Source organism: Filicampus tigris, chromosome 15 (assembly GCF_054856515.1).
Source record: "Filicampus tigris isolate MCC_2025a chromosome 15, RoL_Ftig_1.0, whole genome shotgun sequence".
Lineage (NCBI taxonomy): Eukaryota > Metazoa > Chordata > Actinopteri > Syngnathiformes > Syngnathidae > Filicampus > Filicampus tigris.
Genome location: NC_141231.1, coordinates 8,098,660 through 8,125,746, shown reverse-complemented (window position 1 = coordinate 8,125,746; position 27,087 = coordinate 8,098,660). Strand labels below are relative to the sequence as shown.

Genomic DNA, 27,087 nt, shown 5'->3' with positions numbered 1-27,087 from the left:
CAATATCGTAATTGTCTACAAACCATATCACATCACGTTCGACTGGTTCCACTGGCCGTGCGCGTCGTCTATATAGCACTGCCGTTACTTTACTTACTTTAATCAGAGCTACCGGCGATCGGCGGCAGCCGCCATTAGCCTACCTACGGCTTGAAAAAATTCCACGACATCCTGCGCGGTCTCGCGACACCGTCACGTGTATATTCTGATGCATTAAGTTGGCTAAGAGACGGAGAATTTGATTAAAAAAGGAGAGTGACGTATCCTCCCCCGGTTTGAAAGGTAGAAAGACGCAACAGCGCTCCCTCTAGTCGTAGAAAATGTTGGCCAAACTTTGAACTTCAATGCTGACTTTTGCTGTTGGTGTCCCTCTAATATGTTTTATTTTTATTTTATTTTTTTGTGTAGACTTTTTTTTCCTCACATTGTCAATAACATCCCGCAGCTCCATGTGCTCATTCTCCAGGTCCTCGCTGATGTGGCGTCTTGAGCGGAAAACGCGATGTGCCTCCTGGTGGATCTGACGCTGGCGATTGTCGCTCTCAGTTTCTGAAATAACATCCCTAAACAGGGGAAAACGGGAGATTGCAAATTAATTTTTTTTAAAATCATGTTGATAAAGGTTACGCGTTGCACACATGAATTAAAGTACATGTTTGAGGGCCGTTTCCATTGTGTTGAACGATTGTTGTGGTTGACATAGTAGGTGCGGCCCAGGTTGTCCACCTTCTCTTCCCAGCCTGGAGGCAATGGCGGCAGCAGCTGCTGGGGTCGCTGCGAACCCGAATCCGCAGACTCATCCCATCCCTGAAATGAAATAGTCGTCCATTTTTTCATCCATTTTTAACATATGGCAGAATGGAATTGGAATCCAGAAAAAAAAAAAGAAATCTGAAAAAATATTTTAAAATATTGGGTTAGAATGACAAATAAATCTGAATATGAGAAGCTGACTATAGAATCCACAAAATTACTTCTTGTTCAGGAGTTTTGTGTCATCTTTGAATGCTAATTTTATGCAAGAGAGCCTTTTGCACTGGAAAAAAACAAACAAAAAAAAAAAAAAAATCACAGCTTCAAACCCTTTGTTGTTGGGTTTGGATTTTTATACATACATTGAGAAATGCATTATGAAAAACGAAATATATAATTTTTTTGTCCATATTTAAAATGGCATTTTGGTCATACATCAGGTTAGGAAGTGTGTGGTGCTATGCCGCCCCCAAGTACTGATGAAAGATTGTGGCCCTCTTCAGCATTTAAGTTGCCCATCCATGGTAAAGTATTCGGCACTGAATTATATTGCATCCTATCCATTAAGAACTTTGGCTTACAGACGTTTTCCTTTCATTTTTAATTGAGGGTTTCTTTTTACCCAAACTAAAGAGCAACATTAGCTAGTTCTTCTAGATTCTTTTTTGTATTCTGGGAACAAAGTTAATTGGAAAATCTTCAAAGTTAAAATAAAAAGAAAGATCCTTGCAGAAAAAAACAACTCTCCGATTTCCTTTAGTCGAGACTTAAATGTTGACCTCATTTCTCCATGTGGAAAGGAATCTGAAAACCGGAATCTTCCAGCTCAACGAGCGGTCTCAATGAGCAAAGAACGGCTCACGTAATGTGGAGTCACCACTACAATAAAGAAATCTTTAGGACAGGTTTAATGGACAACTGGATACAGCCAAAATCCCCCTGCCCCTGATTAATTAAAATCACATTAAAATGGTTGGTTTAAGATGAAGTAGTTGATTTCATGTTTTAGGACGAGTCATGAACTTTGCCACTATGCTCTGCCCACACTCATGTAAACGCAAATTTTTCACAATTTAGCCTCGCCCATTTGTCTTGTTTACGTTGTTCAAATTTGGTAGAAATGGGACCAAATTTCGACAGGTTTGTCTTTGAAAAACACCTCTAAAAAGCTAAAATGACCATCAATGACACTTCAAGGTGAAAGTGATTGATTTCCTGTATATTTGTATTTTAAAGCAAGTTATCAAACTTTTCTGTCAGACGTAAACCCAAATCCTTTGCAATTTTGCATTGCCCGTCTATCTTTTGCACATGGACCACATTTGGAAACGAGACAAAATCTCCAACGCCAGGAATATCACCTTAAATAACTGCTTATAACAAAAACGGATGACTTCCATTTTGGGCATGGGATCTTGATACTTTTGTTGATTTACTTATGCATGTCCAAATTTCATCTCTGCTGTGCTGAGGCTCATTTTTCAAATATGCCCAGAATGCTGACATTTATTTCGCTACACACAGGGGAATGTTCCAGCTGAAATATACGCAAGTCACATGATGCAATTTACAAGGATGACTGAGCTAATGCCAAGTTAATAATAATAATAAATAAACGGCATGTCTGATCTTACCTCTGCCTCTTCTCTCATTTCTCCAGCTTCCTCTTCATGTCCTCCTTGTTTGGGTAGATAGGCCATCTTCAGACGCAGGTAACCCTTCACCCTAGACTTGTGACTGTGGAAATAACAATGAGCAGGAATTAGCTAGGTAGCGAAGATAACCTAAGATGACCTATAATTTAGAATGAGGCAAATAAATCTTCTGCATGCTCCAAAAAAAATAAAAAATAACAAAATACACCTCACATCTATTTTCACCCCTTTGTTGCCACATCCTGTTTGTTGTCTCATTCGGATGATACTAACCTCCTGGGCCGCAACAGGAAGTCCTTAAACGTGTAGGGGCGCTCCATAGCAGGGTCTTCCGTCTGCAAATTAATAGAGAGTATTTATTTATTTTATTTTTTTTTTGATGGTCATCATAATCAAGAGTCACGGCTCTGGATTACGTGGCTATGAACGTCACACTGGAATGGGGTTATGTAATGCGTCTCTGGTTACACATTGGAAAAACAGAAACGATACTTTGAATTTCGTCAGCAGTCTGCCAAACTGTTTTCAGTCTCCAGCAAATACTCTGCCACTTTTCAGAGGTGTGACAAAGAAAAAAAGAAATGATGCATAAATTAAAGACTGCGACTTGTGAATGAGTATGTCGGCTTGCGTGGATCATCCACTGACTTACAACAGTTCCCTCAACTAATAAGAGACACAAATAAAGGCTGTTAAAATATGATCCTATCCTAAAATGAATCCAGATTCAGAATTTATTTTTGATCCAATGGAACCAAACGTATTAAGATTAGATTGTGATATAAGCATCCGAGCATACTAAATGATCGAGCAGATCACTACTGTGCATGAAAAAAAGGGACGGGCATCAATAGATTAATAAATCAAACATTATGAATTAGTGCTGTAGATTTAATTAATCAATGCAAAATTGACAACTCATGCTGGTAGCCCAAGAAAATAATACATTTCCCAAGTCTTTTCACGTTTTCATTAGTTATCATCCAAAATGTATAATGAATTTAGAAACTAAACTCTGAATTTACTGTCCAGTGTCTTTAAGAATTTTGCCAACTACATGAATTTATTTGTTGATTAATTGCGTAGCAGCATTGGCACTGTTCAATTTGTTTACAACTACTCAGGTCAAGTCAAGAATTGTCTTTACAATACAGGTATATTCTATACGCTCCCACTATTCTAAACACAGTATTTTACACTCAATGAATATTGTGTTTGTGGAACACAGATTAAGAAATAAAGTCCACCTGTTTATTTCCATCTCAGTTTGCGAACATCACATGACCAAACTCAGAAAACAGGTGAAACCTGATTGTTTGTCGCCCCATGAGATGGATAAACTTGGCTGGATTTTGCTGCTTAATTCATATTCAGCAAATGTAGTATTAATCAGAATGCCATGTTTATACCAGTGGGGGTGCTTAACTAAAAACATTATTGTAAGTGTATGTGTACACCTCAAACCCACTGTGTCTTTGGTTTTAGAACCAGTTATATCACCAAAGTCTGCATTTTCCCACTGAAACTATGTAAATCTGACCGGAGTGGCTTTTTCCATGCGGTCCAAATCGGGGACAGTCGCCTTATTGTTTACATTCTAGACATCTTCGTGTCTTTCCAAACAGGGAGCACTGCTCGGCTATTAAAGCAACAACAAGAAGCTACTTGTGTGAGCACTTTCCTCACACCAGAGACCACAAAAGCAGAATTGAATTGTAAAGAATGAAAAGGAGTGCCAAGGCATCTAAAAAAGGTCTAAATACCCCAATCTGATTTTGTCTATTTTACATGTACATTTCAAATGAGCCTTCAAACAACCCTCATATTGAAATGCCCAAGTGTTAACACAGGGCAGAAACAACATTAGGGAAGTAATGCCTGGGAAAATTGGGAGAGGCAGCAGACAATGGATTGAACTTGAGTACCAGTTTAAAGAGTTTGAAGAAGATCAGAGTACCAGGTGCAATGGTACAAAGTTCCGCTATCTACAGTATGAGTACACTACGCAAAGCAGATTAATTCCTTTAGGGCAGGACGAGCACAAACGAGACGTTTGGTCGAGCTCTGATCCTTCAGAATTGAGTTTGAGTTGAGTTTCCTGTTTTACGGTGAGTCATAAAATGTATTACCATGCGCCGCCGACACGAACAGATTAAAGTCTTAGATAGACCAATCCGATTTCGGATGTCGGTAAGCGTCGGGGCATCGGATTGCATCGTCTGATTGATGTATCGAACACAGTCGTAACATCAGACGCCCTCAGCATGTTGAATCGGCGTCGTGACATTTGGTCCCGCTGATTGGCTGTTAGCTAGCACACGGGGCAAGAACAGGAAGTGACATATGCAGATAAACATTGAGCACACCTTTGCTGTCTTAATCTTACAAGTACAAGAGCGAGGGTTGACAGTGACAATATGGTGTCAAGAGCTTGAGGATTTGCCTGGCGTGGGAGTTCATCGTGAGCGGAAAATATAACTGCATGCATTGTTTACGTTTTTATAATCCGCCCCCGGCCAATAGCTTTCCGGTTGGCTTTTTCTAACCATGAGAAACAGTGATCACTGTGGTATGGAGGGGTATTACGTCTCATGTAGAAGGTACTTCAATGGTCAGCGTCGCTGTCTGTCGTTGCGGTGTATTTTTCCAGCGCGACGTGCCGACAGTCGGCTTGACGCCGCTGGGGCTAAGCGTCGGTCACAGTTGGCCAGCAGCGGATTAGGCTATCTAGGCCTTTACAAACTAAAATGTTTAGCTATTTTGTGTGTTCCCATCCGTCTAAATTGTGTGGTTAAAACTGGACAAATTCTCTTGGACCAGAGCATTTCTAAAATGACTGCTTCAAACAAAAATTGAAGACATTTTGTGTCTTTTTGGGAATGGGTTTTGCGATTTTGGTGTAACTACTTATGATAATCATGGGGATCAAACTCCATCTTCCTAGGTGAAACTGGTTTCAGAGAAACAAAAAAAAAAAAACACTAACATCGTTACTTCAAAAATGGCGACACTAAATAGTTGCACAGAATGCATATACAAGCTCAACAAAATAGCAGCACTAGCAATACTAAGCTAGCCATTATCACTGTTTGTTTCATTTTTTTTCCAAATGGTAGGGTAAAAGAGGGTCTGAAAATGTCTGGTACTGAATGAGTTAGCACTACACTGACGCATCAATATCGGAACTGTGTGACTTGCACCATGAAGTGTAGATACAAGTCAAGACAAACGCACACAGAACTCACCGGCAAATGACTAAGAGGAACGTCCACTTGTCCCAAAAAATCATCTCTGGTCTAGAAAAAAAAAAAAAAGGGGGTCAGACGGTGTACCAGCTTTTTAAGAACTGACAACAATTTCAACTGGGGAAGAGAAGGGAAAACCACAGTGAGTGTTGAGGTATTGCAGTATTGCCAAGGAGATTTGAAGAAGAAAAAAACATATATAGCAACAATTTATCAAAGAAAGGGATTGATTTCAAGTAATCTCCAAAAATAACCTCTGGCCTTTTTTTATGAGCATCTGATAATTACAAAACAGCATGTTTACTTGGAGAACATCTTTATCGGGATCTTATTATGTGACAGCACTTTTATATCTGGCAAGGAGCACAGTTTTTACATATGTCCAAGACAGAAGGCTCAGTCTATGTAGGCCTTTGGTATCAGAAACCCCATAAACCCAAAGAAGAACATCCAACTGCAACACAGAAGCCACATTAGCCAGACAGAGGAAGAAGAGGGTTGTTGCCATGACAACATCAGGAACAAAACCAGGGAAGAAGGCTTGTGAATCAAATAAAAGGAAACCTGTAGATTTGTCCATCCCTTTGCTGTAATTAACGCAGACTGGAAAAAGGGGAGAAAAAAAGAGGGAGGAAATGACAGCGAATGATTGCGCTGCACAACAGTGGCCCCCTCCTCAAGAGGGACAAAGATTACCTGTCCGATGTGGAAAAGCCCATTCTTGGTAGAGGCCTGTGCGTGGGACATAACTGATTTAGATGGCAGACTTCATAGACATGGGTGTGGAGAGATCGATTTTTGAGCATCTAACCACCTTGCATGTTTCGCCACTTGATAGTTAACCCTTGTAATACGACGCAAACTTCAGGAGTAAAAAGGGTGCCGTGTTTCTTGTCAGGCTCATTCATGCTCAACACATGTATAAAAATAAATGCATGTTTTTAAATTGTGAGGAGTCAATCAAAATTCGCCCCAAATACAAAGAAGAAGATTTATCATGAAAGCTAAATTTGAGGCTGAGTCATAGGTGACCAGTGGTTTGTCTGCAAGTTGTGGTCGGTAGTATCAGTAAGGTTCCAAGATGGACAGAAATATGGTCATGCACTGCATTTTAAAATGACTCCTCTTAAGAAAACGTACCATAGAAGCACATCTGTTTTATTTGATTACCAACATTTCGACGTCACGGGGCATTTTAGTGTAACCAAATTAACAGACTGTGGTAATTTAATTTCCCATAACAAAAAAAAAAATGTAAACGCTTGAAATTTTCCAATCCAGTGAGAATACTCATTGAGTCTACATCTCCATTGTGGCAGATAATCATATCCGAGCGGACCCCAAGTGCTGCCTAGAATTATTGAGGGAAGAGTGGGCAGGCATACGCAGCTTTATCATCCTCCTCTTGTGTGGCATAACACTCTTAACAGACCAGGAATCCAATGGTGAAAGTTGAGTCACACGGCAGCGCTTGTCGGTTATTATAGCACAGCTATGTCAACAACAGATGAGTGAATCTCGCACATTTAAACACACCTCGACTTACACAGGTACCCCCCCCCCCAACACACACACTTCAACAATTTTTCAGATGTGGAAAAAAAAAAAGCCACAGTATCACAGTATCTGCTTTCATTTCCTAAACCAAGCGGAAAATCTACTAAGTGACTGCCAAACTCCCAAAACGGTGACTCATAAACCCCATCTTAACTAGGAGTATTGTGTCACGGGTCAATTCTGTCATCGGAATTAACACAACACTTTGTTTTGAAAATCAGCTTTGAATAAAACTTATTGACTAATGCTTTCAGCACTGGAGGGGCACCGGACTTAACCTCAACCTGGTCATCACCTAGTTTGCTGCAGAAATAACACATTAAACTTGCAGTTTGGTTACGGCAATAAACAGCCCGCACAACAGCACCCTGGGGAGACGCGGCTGTTTTTTGTGTCCTTTAACGCAGGAGAGCATTTTAAGCTGCGGGTATGTGTATGTGGTGGGCTATAATTGCAGAGTCATCAAAGGGTCACAGTTGAGCCATGCAGCTGCCTCCCTGGGCCAGGTTACACTAGGGGTTGGGAGGGTGTCGCCAAAGATCAACAGCATGAGGGATGAGGGCCGAATGGGGCAGCCAGCATATGGAGGGTTAAGGACGAGAACAAGTATATCAGCTTTTCCCTAACGTCGCAACAGAATTGGTTCCCTGCCCTATCCTGCATTAGGCATTTTATTTTTTTTAAGTTTATTTCAGTTTCAAATAAAACTCACTTTTTCACTTTTTCTTTTGTGAAAAGAAATGCTAATGTGTAATTGGGCTGCCACAAACGACTATTTTGCTCGTCGACTAATCACTAACAGTAGTCGCGATTAGTCAACTAGTCGGATAATATATAAATTGCGGCAAATCGCAGCAGCGAGCTGCTGCTCTTATAATAAGCATCATTCGCTTCCAGCTTCAATTCTTTATGTACCAACTAATCATGAAAACAATTAAGACGGTAGTACATTCAACTTGTATTAAACAACTCAAGCCATCATTCCTGACATGTTTATAAATAAGGGAGCGACATAAATTGATGATGATACTCTGGCCTTAAATTTTTTTGCTGTAATTCTTTAGTGCGTTTTAAAATTGAACCAAAACTATGCACTATGCAGAGTTGCACTAATACAGTGAAATTATCTATGAATACAAAAAGAAGTACTTGTATACATTTCAATCTTCTTGAGCACCAAGACCTTTTTTTTAACGGAAGGTAGTGAAATCAGGAGTAAATTGGGAAAATGCTTCGTGCTAAACGAAGCTAAAATAAACACTTGTATTGGTTTTTAATTTTGTGTTAGTTTAAACTTCATCAAAAAGGTTTTGTTTTCCTTCACTAGTATGCATAATTTAAAAGTAGTAAATTGATCTACATATTACACAAAATGTGGTATGCACCTGTAACAAAAAAAAGGAACATTTTTTTTTTTACTATAACATAGTACATTGCAAGAAACTTAATTATGGGTTTTATTGTTATGTGATGCCGATGAGTGGCACATATGTCGTTTTTGTGTTGAGTGCTGATATTTCCCAGTTCATGAACACATCACTCCGTTCGCAAGTGAGAGAGAAAGAGAGGGAGAGCAAGCAGCCCTAATGTGTAATTATTCTACCAGACCGCCATTAAACTACTTTGGATGACGCCACCATAATGGAGTCCAATTTTATTGATGTAGTTGATTTAAGGACACTGTTGGAATCACTTGTTGATGGCACCATCAGAAAATATTCGTCCCTCAAGTCTTTTGAGATATTTAACTGCGAAAGTCTCAGGACACACATTTTACCCGTATCACTGAACACCTCAGGTCCCTTCCAAAACATAGCTCTTATATTTCAGTTGTCAAATACGTTATTATCCATCTTTTAACCAAAATTGTGGGAACATTTTGGGGAAGGCTCCTTTCTGTTCCACCATGAATGTGTAGAATACTTTTCCATAGAGTTTAATAGATGTGACAGAGAAAATGATTTCACCAACATGAGCAACTGGGGTTGATGAAGAGCAAGTTGTCAAAGTCAAATTCTCAGAATATGTATTTAATAGCACATATATTAATTGGATTTAACGAACTCAATCAAATGTAAATAAAAAGTACGGTAGATACAACTTAAAAAGATTTGTAAAGATATTTGTTAAAAAGTAAGTAGCATCCACTCATAAAAGTGTATTTTAAAACTCAAGTAACTAACCTCAAACACTAAAAGAAAAACTCAAGTAGGATGAAAACAAAAATTCAAGTAGGATTTACGTGCAAACATATTTTACACATTTAAAAACTTTAGTTGTCTTGTTTGTTGGAACTACTTCATAAATTGATGCAATTAGTTGTCTTACATTTTCTAAGTACATTGAGCTCCATTTTTTTTTTTTTCAGTGAGCATTCTTTGTGAATGGCCACTAGAGAGAGAGTGGTCCCGGCAGGGCATGGTGGGCATGCTGAAGTTGGCACACACAAACACATGCAGGGTTTTGGGGTCTTTAAAATGGCCCACTTGGGGATTTGGGGAAGACCTTTCATTGCTGTCTATTTGAGGAGAAATGAACGGCCCTGGCATGGTAGCACATTGGCAGTAGATACTACTGACAGAAACAGACTACGGTTTAAAAGTTGGAGGACTGTTTGACAATTTTACGTGCACAAAAACAAAACTGAACACTCAGCGTTCTAACATCTCAATTGTCCTGTCCAGCATCCTATTGCCATGAAAGCAAGATAATAAAATCCAGGAGCATACTAGCAGAGAGCCAAAGAAGACAGAGCCTGCCTGCTCTCCAAATCAGCAGGCACACTTGAGGCGGTCTAAAGATAGAAACAACCGAGGAACACTGGTCTCGGTCGGTATTACTAGCAAGTTTAAAGGTCTGAAATTAAACAAGTGTGTACCGAAAAATGAACCAGTCACTCGTTATTGCTGCCAACTATGGCTGAATTGGGCAATGCGCGTGAAATTTCCAACTCATTAGGGAGCTTGCTGTTGCTAAGTGTAAAAAATGTGTGCTCACTCCCCAGATTGTCATCGCCGTCCGTCTACACCACGCAGAGCTACTCCTCATCTTAGTTGGAAGGAATAAAACAAAGTGAAACACCAGCTGCTTCCCATACTACATGGAAAATAATGAATTCATCCCCCAAGGTTTGCGCAACACGACAAAATTCAACGCAATTCTCAATGAGTCCAAATTCGAGCTAAATGCATAGCCTGCAACGCCTGTTCAGAATACATGCTAGTTATCATGTTTAGTAGACAATATTTACTATGCGTAAATCTCAACAATAACAACAACAAAATCATGTGATTTTGGAAAAAGAACGAACAGATTTGCAGGGGAACACTTATCCAACTGAGTTTTCCCAGCAATGTTTACCTTGGGATTACTTGATGATGAGTCATCGTCAAGGATCACATCCTGATCTCCAGCTCCACCCGGGTTAAAGTAAATCTTGAGATGGGGCTGTCTTGGAGGGGGATCTCCACTGATTTTAAAAGTACAACCATTCGATTTTGTGTCCTTTCTCAGATTCTCCTCTATTGGTTGATTATCTGGACCAGCTGTCAGTTTATCTGGTATGTTGTCTGGTGCATTTTCCACCAAAAGTGGAGACGAACCTCTTTCCAGCCTAATTCTGGGGTAACGGACAATACGGCCACTGCTTGGCCTAACAAGATCTATATTGGTGTGTTCCTCCTGGGGTGAATCTGACTGCTGCCTGCACTGGCTCAGATCTTGGTTCTGGTTTTGCTGGAGTTGAAACACAAGTCGCTGTGTTCCACTATTAGAAGTGGGGGACTGCTGCTGCATAGTCCATCCAGAACCACCATATGGTAAAATTCTAAGATGCCGTACGTCGGAACCATCGGTTGAGTTCCTCCGAATTCGAATGCCACCGACACTGATACCTTGCTGGCCTCTGCTGTACACATTTTGGCCATTCGGACCAATGCTGAAGACCCTGCGCTTTGGAAAATTTGGCTCTGTCACAAATATTGGCGAGTTAGTAGAATCCGGACCGCAGTATGGAGGAGGTGGTTGTCGCGGAATATCTGCTTGACCCGACGCTTCGGCGTACGTAGGCGCGGGTCCCGGCGGAGTATAGCACGGTGGCAAGACATCATCAGCGTGGCCACCGGAATCCCCATTACTTGTTCCATCAGTGCGCTGAAGCGAGATGTGCATGGAGGAGCTTTTTGTGGGCCGTGGCTCGGCATAGGCTGCAAGCTGGGGTATGAACATCGAAGAACTGCGTTTAAGCAGCGGTTCCGGGCGCGAACCAATGGCCAGTGGAAGAACTGGCTGCTCCGCGGCCTCCTGCGAAGGGCTTAATGCCATAGCTGGTTGAGTGTGAAGCGCCATGGCGACATCATTGTCTCCATTCTGCTCTTCTGCTTCTCCTTCCAGTATCTCCGGGGCGGTGTTGCTGCGGTTGGAGCCGAAATACAGACGCAGACGTGCCATTCTTACGTCTCGCCCGACAGCCTCACTCCCTCCAAAGGGCTGTCTGGTTGTCCTGTCCTCCAAGAGTCGCGCACGTCGTTCTTTTGGCTGGCCAGATGACTGATCCCCGTTTTTCTTCCTCTCCCTCTAGCCCCGCTCCCATTAGGTCCCACCCACCTCGAGTCCCTTCCACAACTTTCCTTCCACAAGTAAATACTACAGGGGGGAAAAAAAAGAACGTCACGCCACAAAAAACAAGGGCAGAAAACCACACGACACTTGAAGGAATGATGGGATATAAAAATAAAAACAAAATAAAGAAGGGTCTGTTATTTTCCAGGTTCTTAGCAAGATCAAGCACTAGCGACAGACAGCAGAAATAGCCTGAGCCTAGTGACAGCCAGCATTCCTGACATGATTGGATAAGGGCGGCCGGCGCTTCTGGTTTCCAGGGTGACAGCGGGGTTGCCTGGCAGTCATGTGACTACAAATGACCCCTCAGCACCGGGCAACATGTGCCATTACGATGCAATGCTACCCCCAAGTGCCAGTTGGGTGGAGGGTTACCCAAGAAGTGACACCCTAACCCGGTCACACAGTGATCTTTATTTTCTGAACTGCCCACTAACATCATTAAAATATCAACTATGTTAAGAAAACAAAAAAGGTATTTAAGCCTCTGATTTATTGTGGCTTGGAGATGAGGAGATAAGGTATGGCTCAAAATAGACTGAGAAAGGCAGCAGAACAGTGAGAGGCAAAATATCACAGATCTGACAGGAGAGAAATCTATGCGGTGAGAGATTTTCTAGGCTTCTCTGTATCTAAAGGCTTCTCAAGTTACAGCATATCTTTGATACTATTTTAGTCCAAAATGCTGAAATCAGGTGCGGACGCTGAAGCACTGCCGACTGATAACAAGCAACATGATACGACACTGTATCCGCAAAGGAAATTGAGGAATTAAGATACTTGGGTTGAGATTTTTCAGGGACTAAGGCAGAGAATCGACAAAGCTCTTTGTGAATTAACATTTCAGAGTCACAGTGGATAAAAATCAGCGTGACCGTTTTGGCCAGTGCTTCAGCTCAAAGGGTGTCACCATTTCACAAAACGGGAAGCAGACAACCAAGACACTGACAGTGGGAAAATAGCAAAAGACCTCAGTTAAGTAAGACCTAAGGAAATACTGATGGAGGCAGAGAAACAGAAGAAGAGTTTGTCGAGCATAAGACACTGTGTGCTGTGTTGGGCACCGTCAATACATGTTTGTGTGCGAGAAATGTGAGCGAACGTGGATAAAAGAAATGCCAATGTGTGATCCGATGGCACAAAGCCACGTTTGCCAAGGACCAGTCTGGTTCAAACAAAATATAACACTGAAACTATTCGGACTACTTTTTTTTTTTTTTTTAATATATACTTTGAGCAAAAACTTTTTTTTTTTTTAATAAATATGACTTCTTCAGACTGGAGATTTTGGCGGGTGTCTGGGTGACTTATTGCTCCCCCCCACCCCCCCTAAAAAATTGTTTTTTTAAAAAGCCACCTGATAACGGACCTGAGAGGTGTTTGAAGTTGATTCGTAAGGAAGCGGCTGGGTGACTGTAACATTTTGGTTTCAAGACCAACACAAAATAAGTGACCCTTGCGGACTAAGAAAACTAAGTTGTTCCAGGCTTTCCCTAACCGGTTAGTTGGAGGCATAGAATCATCTTGGGAGGGTGGGGGAAAAAAAAAAATTGGATCAAAGGGGTTTTAGTCAAAACAGACCGGCTCTGTGGACAAAGCATAAATTGCAAAGAGATCCTTCAAAATAAAGTGCAGTAGTGTTTGAGGAAAGGTCCCTGCATGCACCATGAGATGGAAAAGCCCTCCTCAGACATATAAGGAGAGAAACAGGCTTGAGGCTGCCTAAGCTCCACTTTCATGTGTCATCCCGCTGTCACTGCAACACAACGCTCACGTTGGGGAAAATATGACCTGCCCTTTTCTTGGAAGGCCACGTGCCAGCAATACCACTTGACGTTCAGGGCGCAGTACTGATAGATGCAAGGATTATATACGTAAGATTTATATGACCCTGCAAATTCCACTTGAGTATTTGGTGTTCGTCAGCTCACAAAAGAAACATTCTCTGCAAGGCCTTGTAAGAAGGGTTCATCCAGCCAGAGACATAAATTGTATCCTGGTAAGCAATCTCTAATGGGTCTACCAAACATCATTAGAATGACCTTCCAGGAGCTAAAGTTACTGAGAAACTGCAAAAACACCTGCTTCAGGGAAAGTCTTTCCATAGAAAAACCACACTGCTTGTCTCTGTCTTGGGGCAGGATTACTTGGAAATCAAGGCTTAGGGAAAGCTGTCAACTAGTCGATTCATTATCACGACCTATATGTGTTGTTTTTAATTGCTGTAACACTTGACATTATATCTAGCCGTTATGGCGATAACATGCTCAGCTTCACAAGTCAAACAAGCATGCATTTTTCTTGTGACAGGAGGAATATTTTCATTGTTACTGCGCAACAGTCGTCGGTCAGCTCAATACAGGTCGCCCCGAAAATCCTTTTGTATTATATTGGGAATGCTCATAAGCATATTAAGATTGAATAATGCAAAGGTGGAGATCGAGTTGAGTAAGTTGCTGAATGATGACCGCCATGGTGAAAGATAAAAACATATAAATTGATTCCAAAGGGCTATGTGAGGATGTAGTAAGGCAACATCAGTTTTATTATCATCACATTACATTTGGAAGATATTAATCCATAACGCAGCACTGGAAAAATTCTCATGTCTGGAACAATGGAAACTATGAACATTTATAAAAGCAAAAAATGGAGGGGGGTGGAGGGTCGGCTAAATGATACGGCGGGTGAAACTACACTAAATATAGAGAGCGATAATGGAAACTGTCAAAACAACTATTAGTAAATGAAGAAGGAAACAGGGGTAAGGAAGGATAACACTTACCAATCTGTTCTCATCGAACACCTCAAAGAGGAGCCTGTGATTCTGTGGACACACCTGCATAGGCGCCAAAAGCAATAGTGTTAATCATGTCTACTGTAGAGATATGCATGAACGCAACATCAAAGCACATTTAGCTTCTTTCTTTTACACATGAACTAGCAAGGTAAGATATTGCCACACTTTCACACAAGGACACAAGGACACAATATTCCACTGTCAGATAATTTGATGACAGTGACAGAATCCCGTCTGACGTAAAAAATATTTGTTGCACCCTTTACATCTTGGTTCCGGCATTTTTCTAAACAGAATTTGTCTCTGTGCTGTTTGTACAGAACAGCAACATAAAAAAATGGCAGCTTTTTACAATCAGTGCACATGAAAAAAAACTTTACATACATGTGCCGTCCCTCCTACAGTAGAAAATTCCCCAGTCAACACCCCCATTATGTTGCATAGAACATTAACATGGAATAAAGGTGAAATGTCAGCTTTTACAGCATGCGCAAAAAGCTGTCATAAACACATAACTCTGTAAAAAAAGGGAAACCAACGTGACATAAGCAAAAAAGAAAAAGGAAAAAAAAATCAAAAGAAACTGATGCTCACCCTGAAGTAGAATTCCTCATTCCATTTGGGATTGAGTGTCTAAAACATCAAGTATACAAATGGTTAGTCTGGTGATGAAATACGATGCATAGCTTCTAGAGAAAACAACGGGTATGAATTCTACAGTAAATGGTGGGCCTTAGGGCCAAAGGAAAAATGCATATATCTGTATTTTTTTTTTATAATGAAACACGACGTTTATGTATAGAAGGTTACAGCCCACCTTGTAGCCATGCGTCCAGGTACGTTTCAGTTTACCATGGCAAAGTTCAGAAAGGCAAACAGTGATTAGACTTGGGTATCCACCACATATTTCTAGACGCAGAATGTCATGCTAACGAAGGGGTACTGAAAAAAGTGACTTTTGCGATGGATAGTGAGGGACCATTCACAATGGAAATTAGTTATTGGCATAAAAATTGATTGATTTGAGAGTTTGTCGATTGTGTGGAATTAATTGTTGAGTAATTGTGTCATGAAATAATTGGCTGTCCAAAGAAGAGACCTAAGGTCAGCTACAGGAAGGCGAGTTACAGCCACATTACTAAGTACTCCGGGTAGAATTTGTCTGCTCAATAGTGACACTGGCATAGAAACAGAATATTAAAATTACCTATTACATTAATGTTTAATGATAACAATGAACCAATTAGTAATTTCCCACATGGTTGCGACAGCAAATTCAGTAAAATGCCCATCCCCCTAATGTATAGTAACGCAACAATATGCGTACCAAACCAAACTGAGTTGAACCATACCAGTAGGTGGAAAAGAGGCTTTAGTTGAGACGCAAAATCCTGAAATCTGCATCTCACTTTCAGTATTTTATTGGGCTGAAGAGTTTGTGGCACATACAATTAAAATGCCATTGATCAACGACGCGGCCTAACGCAAGAATGCCGGTGACGGCTAAAGCCTAGTTAATGAACCCCATCTCCCACCCCCCACGATGATACAAAAAAATAATGTATACACAATCAGATTCTTTGTTTTTTAAAAAAAATTTTTAGGTGAGGTCTCTCTCACAAGTCAAACTTTTATCTCCGTAATAAAAGATGTCATGAAAAGGTGTCCTACTTAAAAAGACATAAAAGAATGGAAGACGCTTCTTTTTTCTGCTCCACATAGCAGTGCATTGTCAGCTATTTATATCCAATAAGGCAAGCATGGCCACTGGCAGCATATGTCTGCCTGCATGTGGGAGTTATGGGGGGGTGACTGCCCCAAGCTCAGCTGGATGGTTGCAACGTAAATAAATGAGAGTCTATTACAAGGGAGGCCTTTATTTGTACAAATGCATTTCTGGAATATTAATACACAACACTAGCATAAACTGCTACACAATTTGGCATTACGGGAAAAATACAGAAACATTACAAGAAATGTGGCAGACTTGGTAGAAATGGTACATTTTGTAGCTTCCCAGAACAAACATGGACACACGCAAGACTGTGCAGCGATAAATAATATGACAGTTTTGGTATGTTATGATTTCAGTAAAGTGATACTGCAGCTTAAAATGAGAATGAAAGCCAATTTGTAGGTATGTTGTCCTTTTGGCGGTGAGCAGTGTTGTGTTCCTGTCAAACATACCTTTTAGTTTCATCAGATTATACCAAACTTTCCCCAACACATGTAGGAAAATGTGTTACGAGTTATTTCACTTTCATAAAAAGATAAAAATAAAAATGCAGCAAAACGACAAACAGTGAGGCACTGGTTGGAAGTGGCAGAGCTCCGCAGACAAACAATGCGCATATCATTTTGGAGCAACTACATACTGTCAGATATTGGAATGCTAATCGACGTTAATGACTCCACATTGTGCAAGATAATCTTCAATACCGCATAGGTAACTCATTTACAACAAGGGCTGTCACAACAAATATTTTGCTAGTCGACTAGTCACCGATAGTAGTCGCGATTAGTCAACTAATCGGCTGTAAGTAAATAAGTAAGTAAATAGTAGCATATCGCAAGAGCAAGCAGCTGCCCTTATATAACCATCATTATCTGATAGCCTGCATTCTTTAAAGTATGGGCATTTAAAGATGCACTCCGCAGGATTTTGCCCCAAAATCTCTTTACAATATCCTTTTCAACTGACCATTATGATTCACACATCTTATAAATAGCAGATTAACACTTTAGATGTTCACAATGGGTATTCTTGCAAGACTCTGGAGAATAATTTTCAGACATGTTTGAAAATTGGATGCAACTTAAATTGAGGGTGATACTGTGGCCTTAGCATTTTTGACTTAATGTTTACTGCATTTTAAAATGGAACCAAAAACTATAAACTTTGCATAGTCGCACTATGAATACTATGAATTTATCAATAAGTACCAAAAAAGAGATACTTGTAAATATACAGTATTACACCCACACACACAAAGAGAGGTGTCTATTTGAGGGAGGTATTTATTTGTTTTAAGTGGCTCGCGGTAATTAAATGGGACATGGTGTCTATTAAAAGGGACTGTCACTATTTGAGGAAGTAAGTAGCATTAGCCTTCACTGCTGTGACTACATGAGAAACACATTTCTTGAAGCATAAGGGCAGGAAACAGCAGTGTGAGAGGAGAGAAACGTAAGCTGCAGGACAGTAATTGTGCGGGAGGACATGATTAGAACAGGCGTGGCTAATCTGATAAGGTCAAAGCAAATTAGAGCTCACGCAAATTTAAGCAGAGGAAAAGAAGCAGCAGCATAATGCCAGATTGCTACTTACCTTTTTTATCGTTTTTGTCTGGACAAGGGCGAGCTCTCGGGTTTCGTCAGTGACATAGAGGGACAGTTTGACGTAAGGGTCACTGCAGACAAAACAAAAAAAAGCCTCAGAATTCACAAGTTAAAAACAAAGTCCAGGGTTCTTTTTAACCTTTGATTTTGAATTCCCTAAAACTAAAACAGAACACTCTCGTCCACAGATTTAATTTTTTTAAGGAAAAAAAAAAAAAATATATATATATATATATATATATATATATATATATATATATAGATATATATATATATATATATATATATATATATATATATTGAACCGCTGAACTTTCTCAATGTTTAATTTTAATTTACTCATATGCACTAGTTGGGATAAATATAATTGATAAGTCGATTGCGAAGAATTCTCTAAAATGTATGGAATTAATTGTTGATTAACTGTCTTGATGCAATTCAGGCAGAATGGAGTGCAATACTTGGCTGCAATCAGCAGAGGCGCTGTGGATTCAATCTTGGTTAGTTGGCTTTCTGAATATCATGACACCCGCTGTGCTATTATTTACTTGGCATGTAGTGTATAAAATATTACTCTTAAAATTCTATAAAACTAAAAAAAAAAATTATACCATTTTTAAAAAGGTGCAATTGTATAAATTCAAGTATGATTTTCTTGTGTAAACAAAGTGCGTTGGATATAAATGTATATTAACAATCGTTTTTTATACAATTATGCCAATTTTGAAATCGTGGAGTGTAATAATCGTAACTGTAATTGAATGTCTTATTGATGAAGTTGCAGGGCTAAAAATGGGAATAGCATTCCCGGATAAGTAACTGTAATGATTAAAACAAAAAAACAAAAAAAAAGAGAGAGCGAGCATGTGAACATCCAGCTTGTTTTGAAGACAAAGTTGCTGCAGAGAAGCTCTCGATAAAAGCTCACTACTGAACAAAAGTAAAAGGAAACTATGGAAAGCTGTGTATATGTTTGTCTGCATCTTAGCAAGCTACTTCGTTGTTAATCAAGATTGGACACTGGACATCAAGATGGTACCAAGTTTTTTTTTTTTTATAGAGTCAAACTACTTCCACTTTTGTTGAAAATGTAGGCTGTGCGTTATCGTTTCAGTGCTCTTGCTCCAGCGACCTAAAGTGCTCAACTTGATCGCTGATTATTATAATTGCCTGAGCGAAGCCCACTGCCTCTAATTGTGTGGTCGTGAGCTTGTGTGCTCCAACTAAACAGATACAATTGGACCGCTGTGTTGTCAATTCGCTGACAACTCTCACTTGTCTTCTTCACTTGGAAAAAAAAAAAAAAAAAAAGAGAACCCCCCCCCCAAGTAGAAGGCCTGCTTCTATGCAACCACTTGTGAGAGAAAGCTTGAGGCATTCAAACGGTTGCTAGGTCAACATCTACAGCACATGAACATCCATGACGTGAACACACTTCAGGGTGTGTCATTGCATATTTAAAGCACAAGTCAGGGCCCAATAAAAACAAAGAACATGTGTAGCGCAACACCCAAACCAAGGAAGGTAAGAATTAGACAATCTTGGTTCACTTCCATCACTGTTGTGTTTTACCATGCTGCGTTGGAGAGGTTTGTAAATTCAAGTCACTAAACAGATTCACAAAATAATCTTGAGTCCAACATGTCTTAATGAGTCCACGTACTCGACTCAAAAGATTCGACCGAATTATTGAAAGCTGCAGCGTTTCCAGTGTCGGCTAACTTCAGCCAGTTAAGCGAGTCACAAAATCACCAGTGTTTCTTGTGAGTCAATTAATTTGAGTCAGTAAACACATTCATAAAATTTTATGAATCTGCAGTGTTTCTGATAAATCCGCAAACTCAATTGAGTGAAAATACTCAGTTTATCATCTGAGTCTACTGTGATTCCAGAAGGGATGCACCAAAAAATATAATGTTGTGATGATGCAAGCAAACATTTAAAGCAAGCACTCCAGTTAGCAAAGCTAAATAAGCTAAGAAGCGCGAAACACCAGTTTTTGTCATCCGGACAGCACACGGAATGACGGTGACATCATGATGCACTGCTTTGGTGTTTTGGGAAAGATTAGAGTAGCAATGCGTCACGCCACTGTGGGCAATAGTAGTCATCCACACATGCGCAGACAGCTCCGCTCAGCTATGTATGTACACGTGCACAAAATTTTTGGTCCCCCTCATTTAAAGGGGAAGTCAAATCAAACATTTTTTTCAAGAATATGTTCTATGCAAGCCCACTAATTGAAACAAGGCATTCTGATAAATATTGCATTTGTGGAATAAGAATTAATCCACCCGTTTTTAGCCATCTTTGGGGGCGACTATTTCGTCACTTCTGCCGACTGAAAATGACATAATTTTCAGTCGACAGAAGTGACAAAATGGCCGCCCCCTGAGATGGCTAAAAAGGGGTGGATTTTGCTGCTTGACTCATATTCCACAAATGCAATATTAATCAGAATGCCATGTTTCAACTAGTGGGCCTGCCGGGAACGTATTCTTGAAAAAAATGTCTTTGGGTTGATTTCCACTTTAATGAACGAAAACCCCACAATTATCACCAAAAATAACTTGAAACTGACAAAAGTAATAATAAATGAATCACTGAAAGTTTCCAAAGAAAATCAGGCATTGTTTTATTTTTGTGGTCCAACAGAATTATATAAAAAAAAACACTTGGACAAATATAATGGCACATATAATGGTACCCTTAACTTTTTTATACAGATGCTCGTCAGAATAGTCTGATGTTCTTCTCAGCCATTCTTATATATTTTTTTACATGGTTTGTTTTTATTCTTTCGGAAGACGGATGACATGCAAAAACGATCAAGCTTTATGACAGTGGGCAGCACATTTTGCTCAAAAAGAATTTAATTTTATTTTTAGAATGATAGTAGAATCTAGAGTCGTATATACATTTGATTTACCACATAACACAAGATAGCAGGTTAAGCATTGACTAATGGTGGTGTGGCGTATTAATAATTAATCACAGTGGGGTTTTTTTGCATTGCGAGGGCAAGAGAGGAAAATTGAGGACAGCCCAAATGTCATAGCTTTACAATGCAAAACAGGACAGACACTGGCGGAACCGAAATTACATGACGTCAATATAAAGGTTAGGTCGAGGTCAGCAAGAAAGACAAAAGATGATGACAGTCAAAGTCTAAATCATTTGCATGGTCCGACACATGAGATGGTTTCTATTATGTAACTCCCGAGCTCATACAATTAAGACCATAAGTTGTTTTTCTTTGGCTTTTTAAGGCTTTTTTAATGTTTTCGTGATGCCCCCACAGACGGGTAGCAGTGCCAATGAGGAAATGGGAATATCATGTACAACAGTTTGTAAAGTTATTTCAAATGTGGCGTGGTAGGGATTTATTTTGCCCATGTTCATTACCTTTATGAAAAAACAATTATTCTAATTCAGATCGCAGCGTCCAGGAGCACGTTGTCCAAATGAGCAGCTCCACAGTACAAGGTTTTATCTGGCAAACGTGTAACAGAGGTCGGTAATGAATAGGAGAGACACAAGGGTAATCATTTATTCAAATGGGAGTTAAAGGTCTCCGGAATGCTGTGAAAAAATAGAGAAAGTTTACGCAAATGGGCTGACCGCTCGATAAATCTTTTACCATCAATAAGTAGGAAGTCACAACATGTTCTACTAAATGCTGGCTTGGCAGATAATGGCATATTGTACGTATTTCTTTTTCTTGTTTGCATGCGAATAGTTGGGTCTCTTGAGTGGCTGCTAACCCATCAAGTATGAAATAAATCAAGTAAATCTTTTGTTAGCTGCCCATTTCTGAAAAAGTGCGAGTGAGTGAGCCATTCTGGACATCCCCCCCCCCCATTGTAACAAAAAACGGGGCTAATTTACTGCCACAATAGTCAGCCAATAATTCATCAGCTAAGCTGAGTGAACATCTGGAGCCATTTTCAAGCAGTAGCCAAACCATCTGAAATGATGTCAAAGATAAAGTGTAAGCTGAGCTGCGGTATTATCACAGAAAAACTTTCGGTAACAGTGTTACCAACTTCTGCTGATGATGTTATCATACTGTAGCTAAGTTGTCCATGTGGGGGAGTATGGTATGGTATGGTATGGTAATTATTTCAATAATTGGCAAGTGTAATTGAGTGTTTGGCGATTAAATGCTGCTTCCACGGGTGACCTATAAAGCCCGAACCACATATTCCTTGTTAATAATAGTCAGTGAAACTCACCTGGCTCCAATGATGTCTTTCTTGGCCAGATCAATTCCTGCGATGACCTTAACACGCAGCACTCTGGTTTCATGCTGCAGAAGAAAAATACAGCAAAAGATTATCCCTTTTGAGGGCCAATGGCTACTCTAACCAAGCATTCCTTTCATGCAATAATAACCCTCACCCAGATAATACTGATTACTGGTAGTTGTAATAAAGAGCTTTTTGGTGCACAGTGATCGTGTGACAGTGAGTCATAATGGGGAATAAATGAAACATTTTAAAAGACAGACACAATCAACAGTTTATTTATTTAGGGTTTTTTTTTTAATCAATAGAATTGATGAAAATGTGTTTTATTTTAAAGAAATATTGTTCAAAAACACAAAACACAAACATTTCTTGAACATGGCATTTTTCTACGGTGTATAATCTGGGAAATATAATTGTGGAATGGCTTGACAGTTTAGTTCACATTGGGCACAGTAAGAAAACAAAATGCAAAACAATTTTGTGCCCAAAGGTAGAGAACTAATGCCATCTAAATTAGGGCCCGACCATTTTGGATTTTTTTGGGCCGATGCCGATTTTTGGCAGGAAAAAAAATACAGATTAATTAAAAAAATATATTACGCATAAAATAACATTCATTCAATATTCACATTTGTTTGACAAAAGTATATTGCTGGCCATGATGTCTGCTAGCCAGAAGTCGAGTTGCACAGTGTTTATTTACAGGCTAGGCGTGTTGCTATAATTTGAGGAAGTTTCCCTGATTGTCCCTTGAATAATATGTTCTGTGTGGCAACACTATTAATTGCTATACCGGTAATTCAGTTCTTATAGAGACACATGTTTTTCTGTTATTCCCTAAGGCTAATATAATGATACATATTTAGCAATATTAGCTCCAAAAAAAGACACTTTGGCACAGCTGTAACCAAATGCCCAGGACAATCGATGAAGCTTTTACTTGCAACCGGTGTCATGTTACAGAAATCACAGACAAGCATATTACAGCCTCCGGAGTCAAGTGACGATTTGTCATGTTGTGGTTAAGGCGCAGTGGATGACTGAAGGCGAGCCAAGCCTTGCCAGAGTTCACTACGCGGTGGAATGAATGGCACGCCTGTGTCCTGCTACTTTCTCATAATGACTGACAGAAGAAGGTCAAAGCTGATCTTGTAAAATACAACTTAAACTATTGAGTCCTGCTAGCTTTCAAAATCCAGTTAAATAAATATATTATCTGATGTTAATAATATTCAACTAAGTGAAGTTATTGGAGGAAACCCTGGTATATCTAACGTAGCAATTATATACATCCTGTTACATTAACACCCTCAATGAAAACTTAATTATCTTGGAATATGGTCAGTGTGTTCATTATATCATCATAGTACAGTAGATACTAGGGAGGGTTGCATAATATATCGGAAAAAAATGATATTGTGATAATGGCCAATGCAATATGCATATCGGAAAGACATACACTAATTTTTTATAGAATTTTATCAGAGTTTGACCAGGCAAACTTAAATGCGCATCGTTACCCAATAGTTGGATTTATCTTGTGAAAATCACAATTGATTAGCTAAGAACACATTGAGCTGGCTTATTTTGCAGCATGAAAAAAATGTACTTCTTTCATTAGATAATTAAAATGTAATTTCTTTAGGTACATGTTAAATATCACAATAATATCAATATCGCTATAGTCAACATCTATATCATATATTTTTCCAAAACCGTGCAGCCCTAATACTAGGGCTATGCCCAAATTGGTGGTGACTCGAATTGAGATGCGAATCAGATAATCAGCAAGGTCTGCAGAAACTGGATAATGATCCTGATCATTTGAATCAGGTGTGCTGTAGCACACAGAGGGATGGGAAAACAGGCAGGGCAGCGTACCTCGAGGAACTGGAATGAAGACCCCTGATATAGAGTATATAGTAGAGTGAAAATAAGCATACTGAGTTGAGTTTAATTAGCATAGGGAACGATTGCCATAAATACAGCCATCTCTGCAGTGTGACATCCATCTCGCTGTTATTTGTTGCAACCAACTCCAACCATCACAACTGATGACCTGCGCTAACACAAGACATGGAAGACAGCATTTGTGTCCATGGAGCGACATCCCTGTTGTGTCCTAAACACGTAACAAACAAGGGCTGCACTGCCACGGACTTATGTGCACTGCTGCCCGATAAAGCTCGTTGGCGAATCATGTGACAACAAGCCTAATTAAAGCACTAGATATACCAATCCGATGCCGGGCGTTGGGAAGCGTCGGATTGAGCTGTCTGATTGATGTAGCAAACACCATCGTAACATCGGATCCCATCGGGAAGCATCTGGTGGGCGTTTCAGCATGTTGATCGGCGTCGTGAGTCGTGACATTTGGTCACTCTGATTGGCTGTTAGCTAGCGAATCAGTGCACGGGGCAATAACAGGAAGTGACTAATGCGGATAATCAGTAAGTGATAGAAGGCCTTGATTTCGATAATTTTGCACATTGTCACCCTCCTCATTTCGACGTATAACATCTCTCTGGACAGAAAAGCTAGAAGATAACATAATAAGATAAGATAATATAGCGGAATGCATTATTTACATTTTTATATTTTACATCTCACGCATGAGCAGAAGGTACTTATTGGTCAGCGTAGGTGTCTGTCATTGTGGTGTATTTATTGTGTGATGTGCTGATAGTCGGTCCGACACCACAGGGGGTAGGCGTCAGTCAATATTGGCCGACGTCGGATTGGTCTATCCAGGCCTTAGGGTTCTGGGACACCACTGTGTAACTAGCTGCATTCGGCATGGTTTGGGGTAAAAAAGCTTCTACCGGTGTTAAAGGTAAATAAAGGTTGTAAGCCATCTGTGTGATTTGGTTCTTTGCAAAATATCCCATGTTTGAGACAGAGAGAGAGAGAGAGAGAGAGACAGAGAGAGAGAGAGAGAATGAGTGAGAAAGAGAGAGAGAGAGAGCGCAAGATAATAAGTGAGTGTTCGGGATTATTAAAGGCATGTTGTGGGTAACTAGTGGGGATGTAACGATTTATCAAAAATCGATATAAATGCTTAAAATATGCATCGATGTAAAAATATAAGATAATTGATTTGCAACGCCATGATAACTAGCCGCTCGTATGTCCGTATGCAATGCTCATGCGCAGTAGTGGTAATCCGTGATGTAACCAGAAGCATTGTGGGTAATGGTGTCATGGCGTTAGCAACACAGTCCAAAGTCCGGGCACATTCACAAAATTACTAGCGAAAAAATTTAATCGAATCTACTATCCGTAACTGGAAATCGAATCGGGCTTGAGTGAATCGTTACATCCCTAGTAACAAGTGTTGTTAATTTCTTTGACGTCTGCTGAATGCTAGTATGTTTTGCTAAGTATATATATTAGTACATACTTCTAGTTAGTATTAGTATATTTCACCAATTTTGATCGCAATTTTTGCCATTCTCCAGCTACTTAATTCCTGATCTTTTAAGACCCTTACAGAAAATGTCCCTCTCTCAATGTCTTAAATTTGCCCCAAGACACATATGTCTTCATATAAGAAAAGGGCTGAAAAGAAGAAAGAGGTCAAGTGTCAATCTTAGATTAGCTCCCTTGGCAAACTCAACAAAGTAATTTTTTTCTGTGAAAAAAAAATTTAATTAATTCACAAATAAAGGTTTTATGCTTTATAGGATGCATTTTGTCCGGATCTTGGAACTGATATTGTGTGCATTTGTACTTAGTTTGCACGTTGTTTGATGACTGCACCTGTCTGAAATCGTCTGACTCTAGCCTGTTGATTCAGCCTTGGGACAGACCCCATTGGGGTTATGCGTCAACAATGTATCTGAAATTAACATATGTATATATGCTTCCTCGGTGTGTGGTGTTTGTTTACCAAACGATTGTGATCCGACCTACCTATGTAAAAATGTTCTCATATGTGTGTACTTCACAACATGACGAGTGGGGAGAATATCGTTCATTTAACGGGTGGATTTTATTTTATTTATTTTTTTTATTTATTCATTTATCTAGAATCGTTAGACGCGGAAGAGAATGAATAGGAGCAAGGAAAGGTTTCGGGAAAACAAGACAGCTGCCTGAACATTACTATGGTATGTGGGTGAGGGCTTGACCGCCGCGGCTAGCGTTAGCATCGACAGCATCCGTGCGGCAGTCTCGCCGTCTAGCGGCACAACGGACAAGGCTTACCTCATCTTCGGACAGTCCGTAGATCGGCTCGTAATTCGTAGCCATAAAGCCCGCGGTGCCCGCTAATCGCCGTTTAAAAAGAGGAGGCGAGGCAGAGCTAGCTAGCTAGCCTCAAACAATTAAGTCCCACTTTTTACTCCCCTGCCTCTCGTGTCACACCGTGGTGGTTAATTCCTTTCTTCAGATAAGATTAGATTTAGCTTCCAAGATCCCACTGCGCTTCCACAACACGTCCTGGCGTTGTATGTTCACACTGTCCGAAACGGTTTCGCCAGACACAAAATCGCTTTTGTCAAAAGCTCATATCCCCCTCCTCTCGAAACGCTGTGACACTTGACATTGAAGCGACTCGGCCAATCACCTGCCCGGTAAGCATGATTGCTGGCGGTGTCAACCAATAGCAGTTGGCCTATTATAATGTTGGGGTGGAATATTGGAGCTGAGCTGGAATGGTGAAGTTGGATTCTTCCAATGTGTGTCTTACCATTTATGTAAAGTTAACACCACAAATAACATCTTAGCCATTACGAGTACGTATTATAATACATTTGAATACGTGGCGAAGATTTTGCTGTCGTCTACCCTCGAGGTGGACAGGTCGGAGGCGGGGCTTAAAACACCTAGCCAATCAAAACTAACGGGTTCCTACATTTAATATATGT

The 27,087-nt window shown here is 40.0% G+C and overlaps 1 protein-coding gene across 5 annotated transcripts in view; it reads right to left on the bottom strand.

The window, feature by feature from the left end:
• nedd4l (NEDD4 like E3 ubiquitin protein ligase) overlaps window positions 1-26,764 on the bottom strand; it is a 49,862-nt gene extending 23,098 nt beyond the window's left edge. For 3 of the 5 annotated variants that reach the window (XM_086053125.1, XM_086053126.1, XM_086053128.1), the window contains exons 1-7: window positions 10,571-11,762; window positions 6,350-6,385; window positions 5,654-5,704; window positions 2,682-2,743; window positions 2,388-2,490; window positions 653-807; window positions 425-563 (exon numbers count right to left, since the gene is read on the bottom strand). In XM_086053125.1, coding sequence (XP_085909251.1) covers window positions 425-563; window positions 653-807; window positions 2,388-2,490; window positions 2,682-2,743; window positions 5,654-5,704; window positions 6,350-6,385; window positions 10,571-11,659 — 1,635 coding nt within the window. In that variant the 5' untranslated portion in view covers window positions 11,660-11,762. Of the gene's footprint in view, window positions 1-424; window positions 564-652; window positions 808-2,387; window positions 2,491-2,681; window positions 2,744-5,653; window positions 5,705-6,349; window positions 6,386-10,570; window positions 11,763-14,615; window positions 14,670-15,224; window positions 15,264-17,958; window positions 18,041-22,204; window positions 22,279-26,425 lie in introns of those variants that run through there. The other 2 variants (XM_086053129.1, XM_086053130.1) reach the window with 2 other exon arrangements.
• Between the last annotated feature and the right edge of the window lie 323 nt (window positions 26,765-27,087).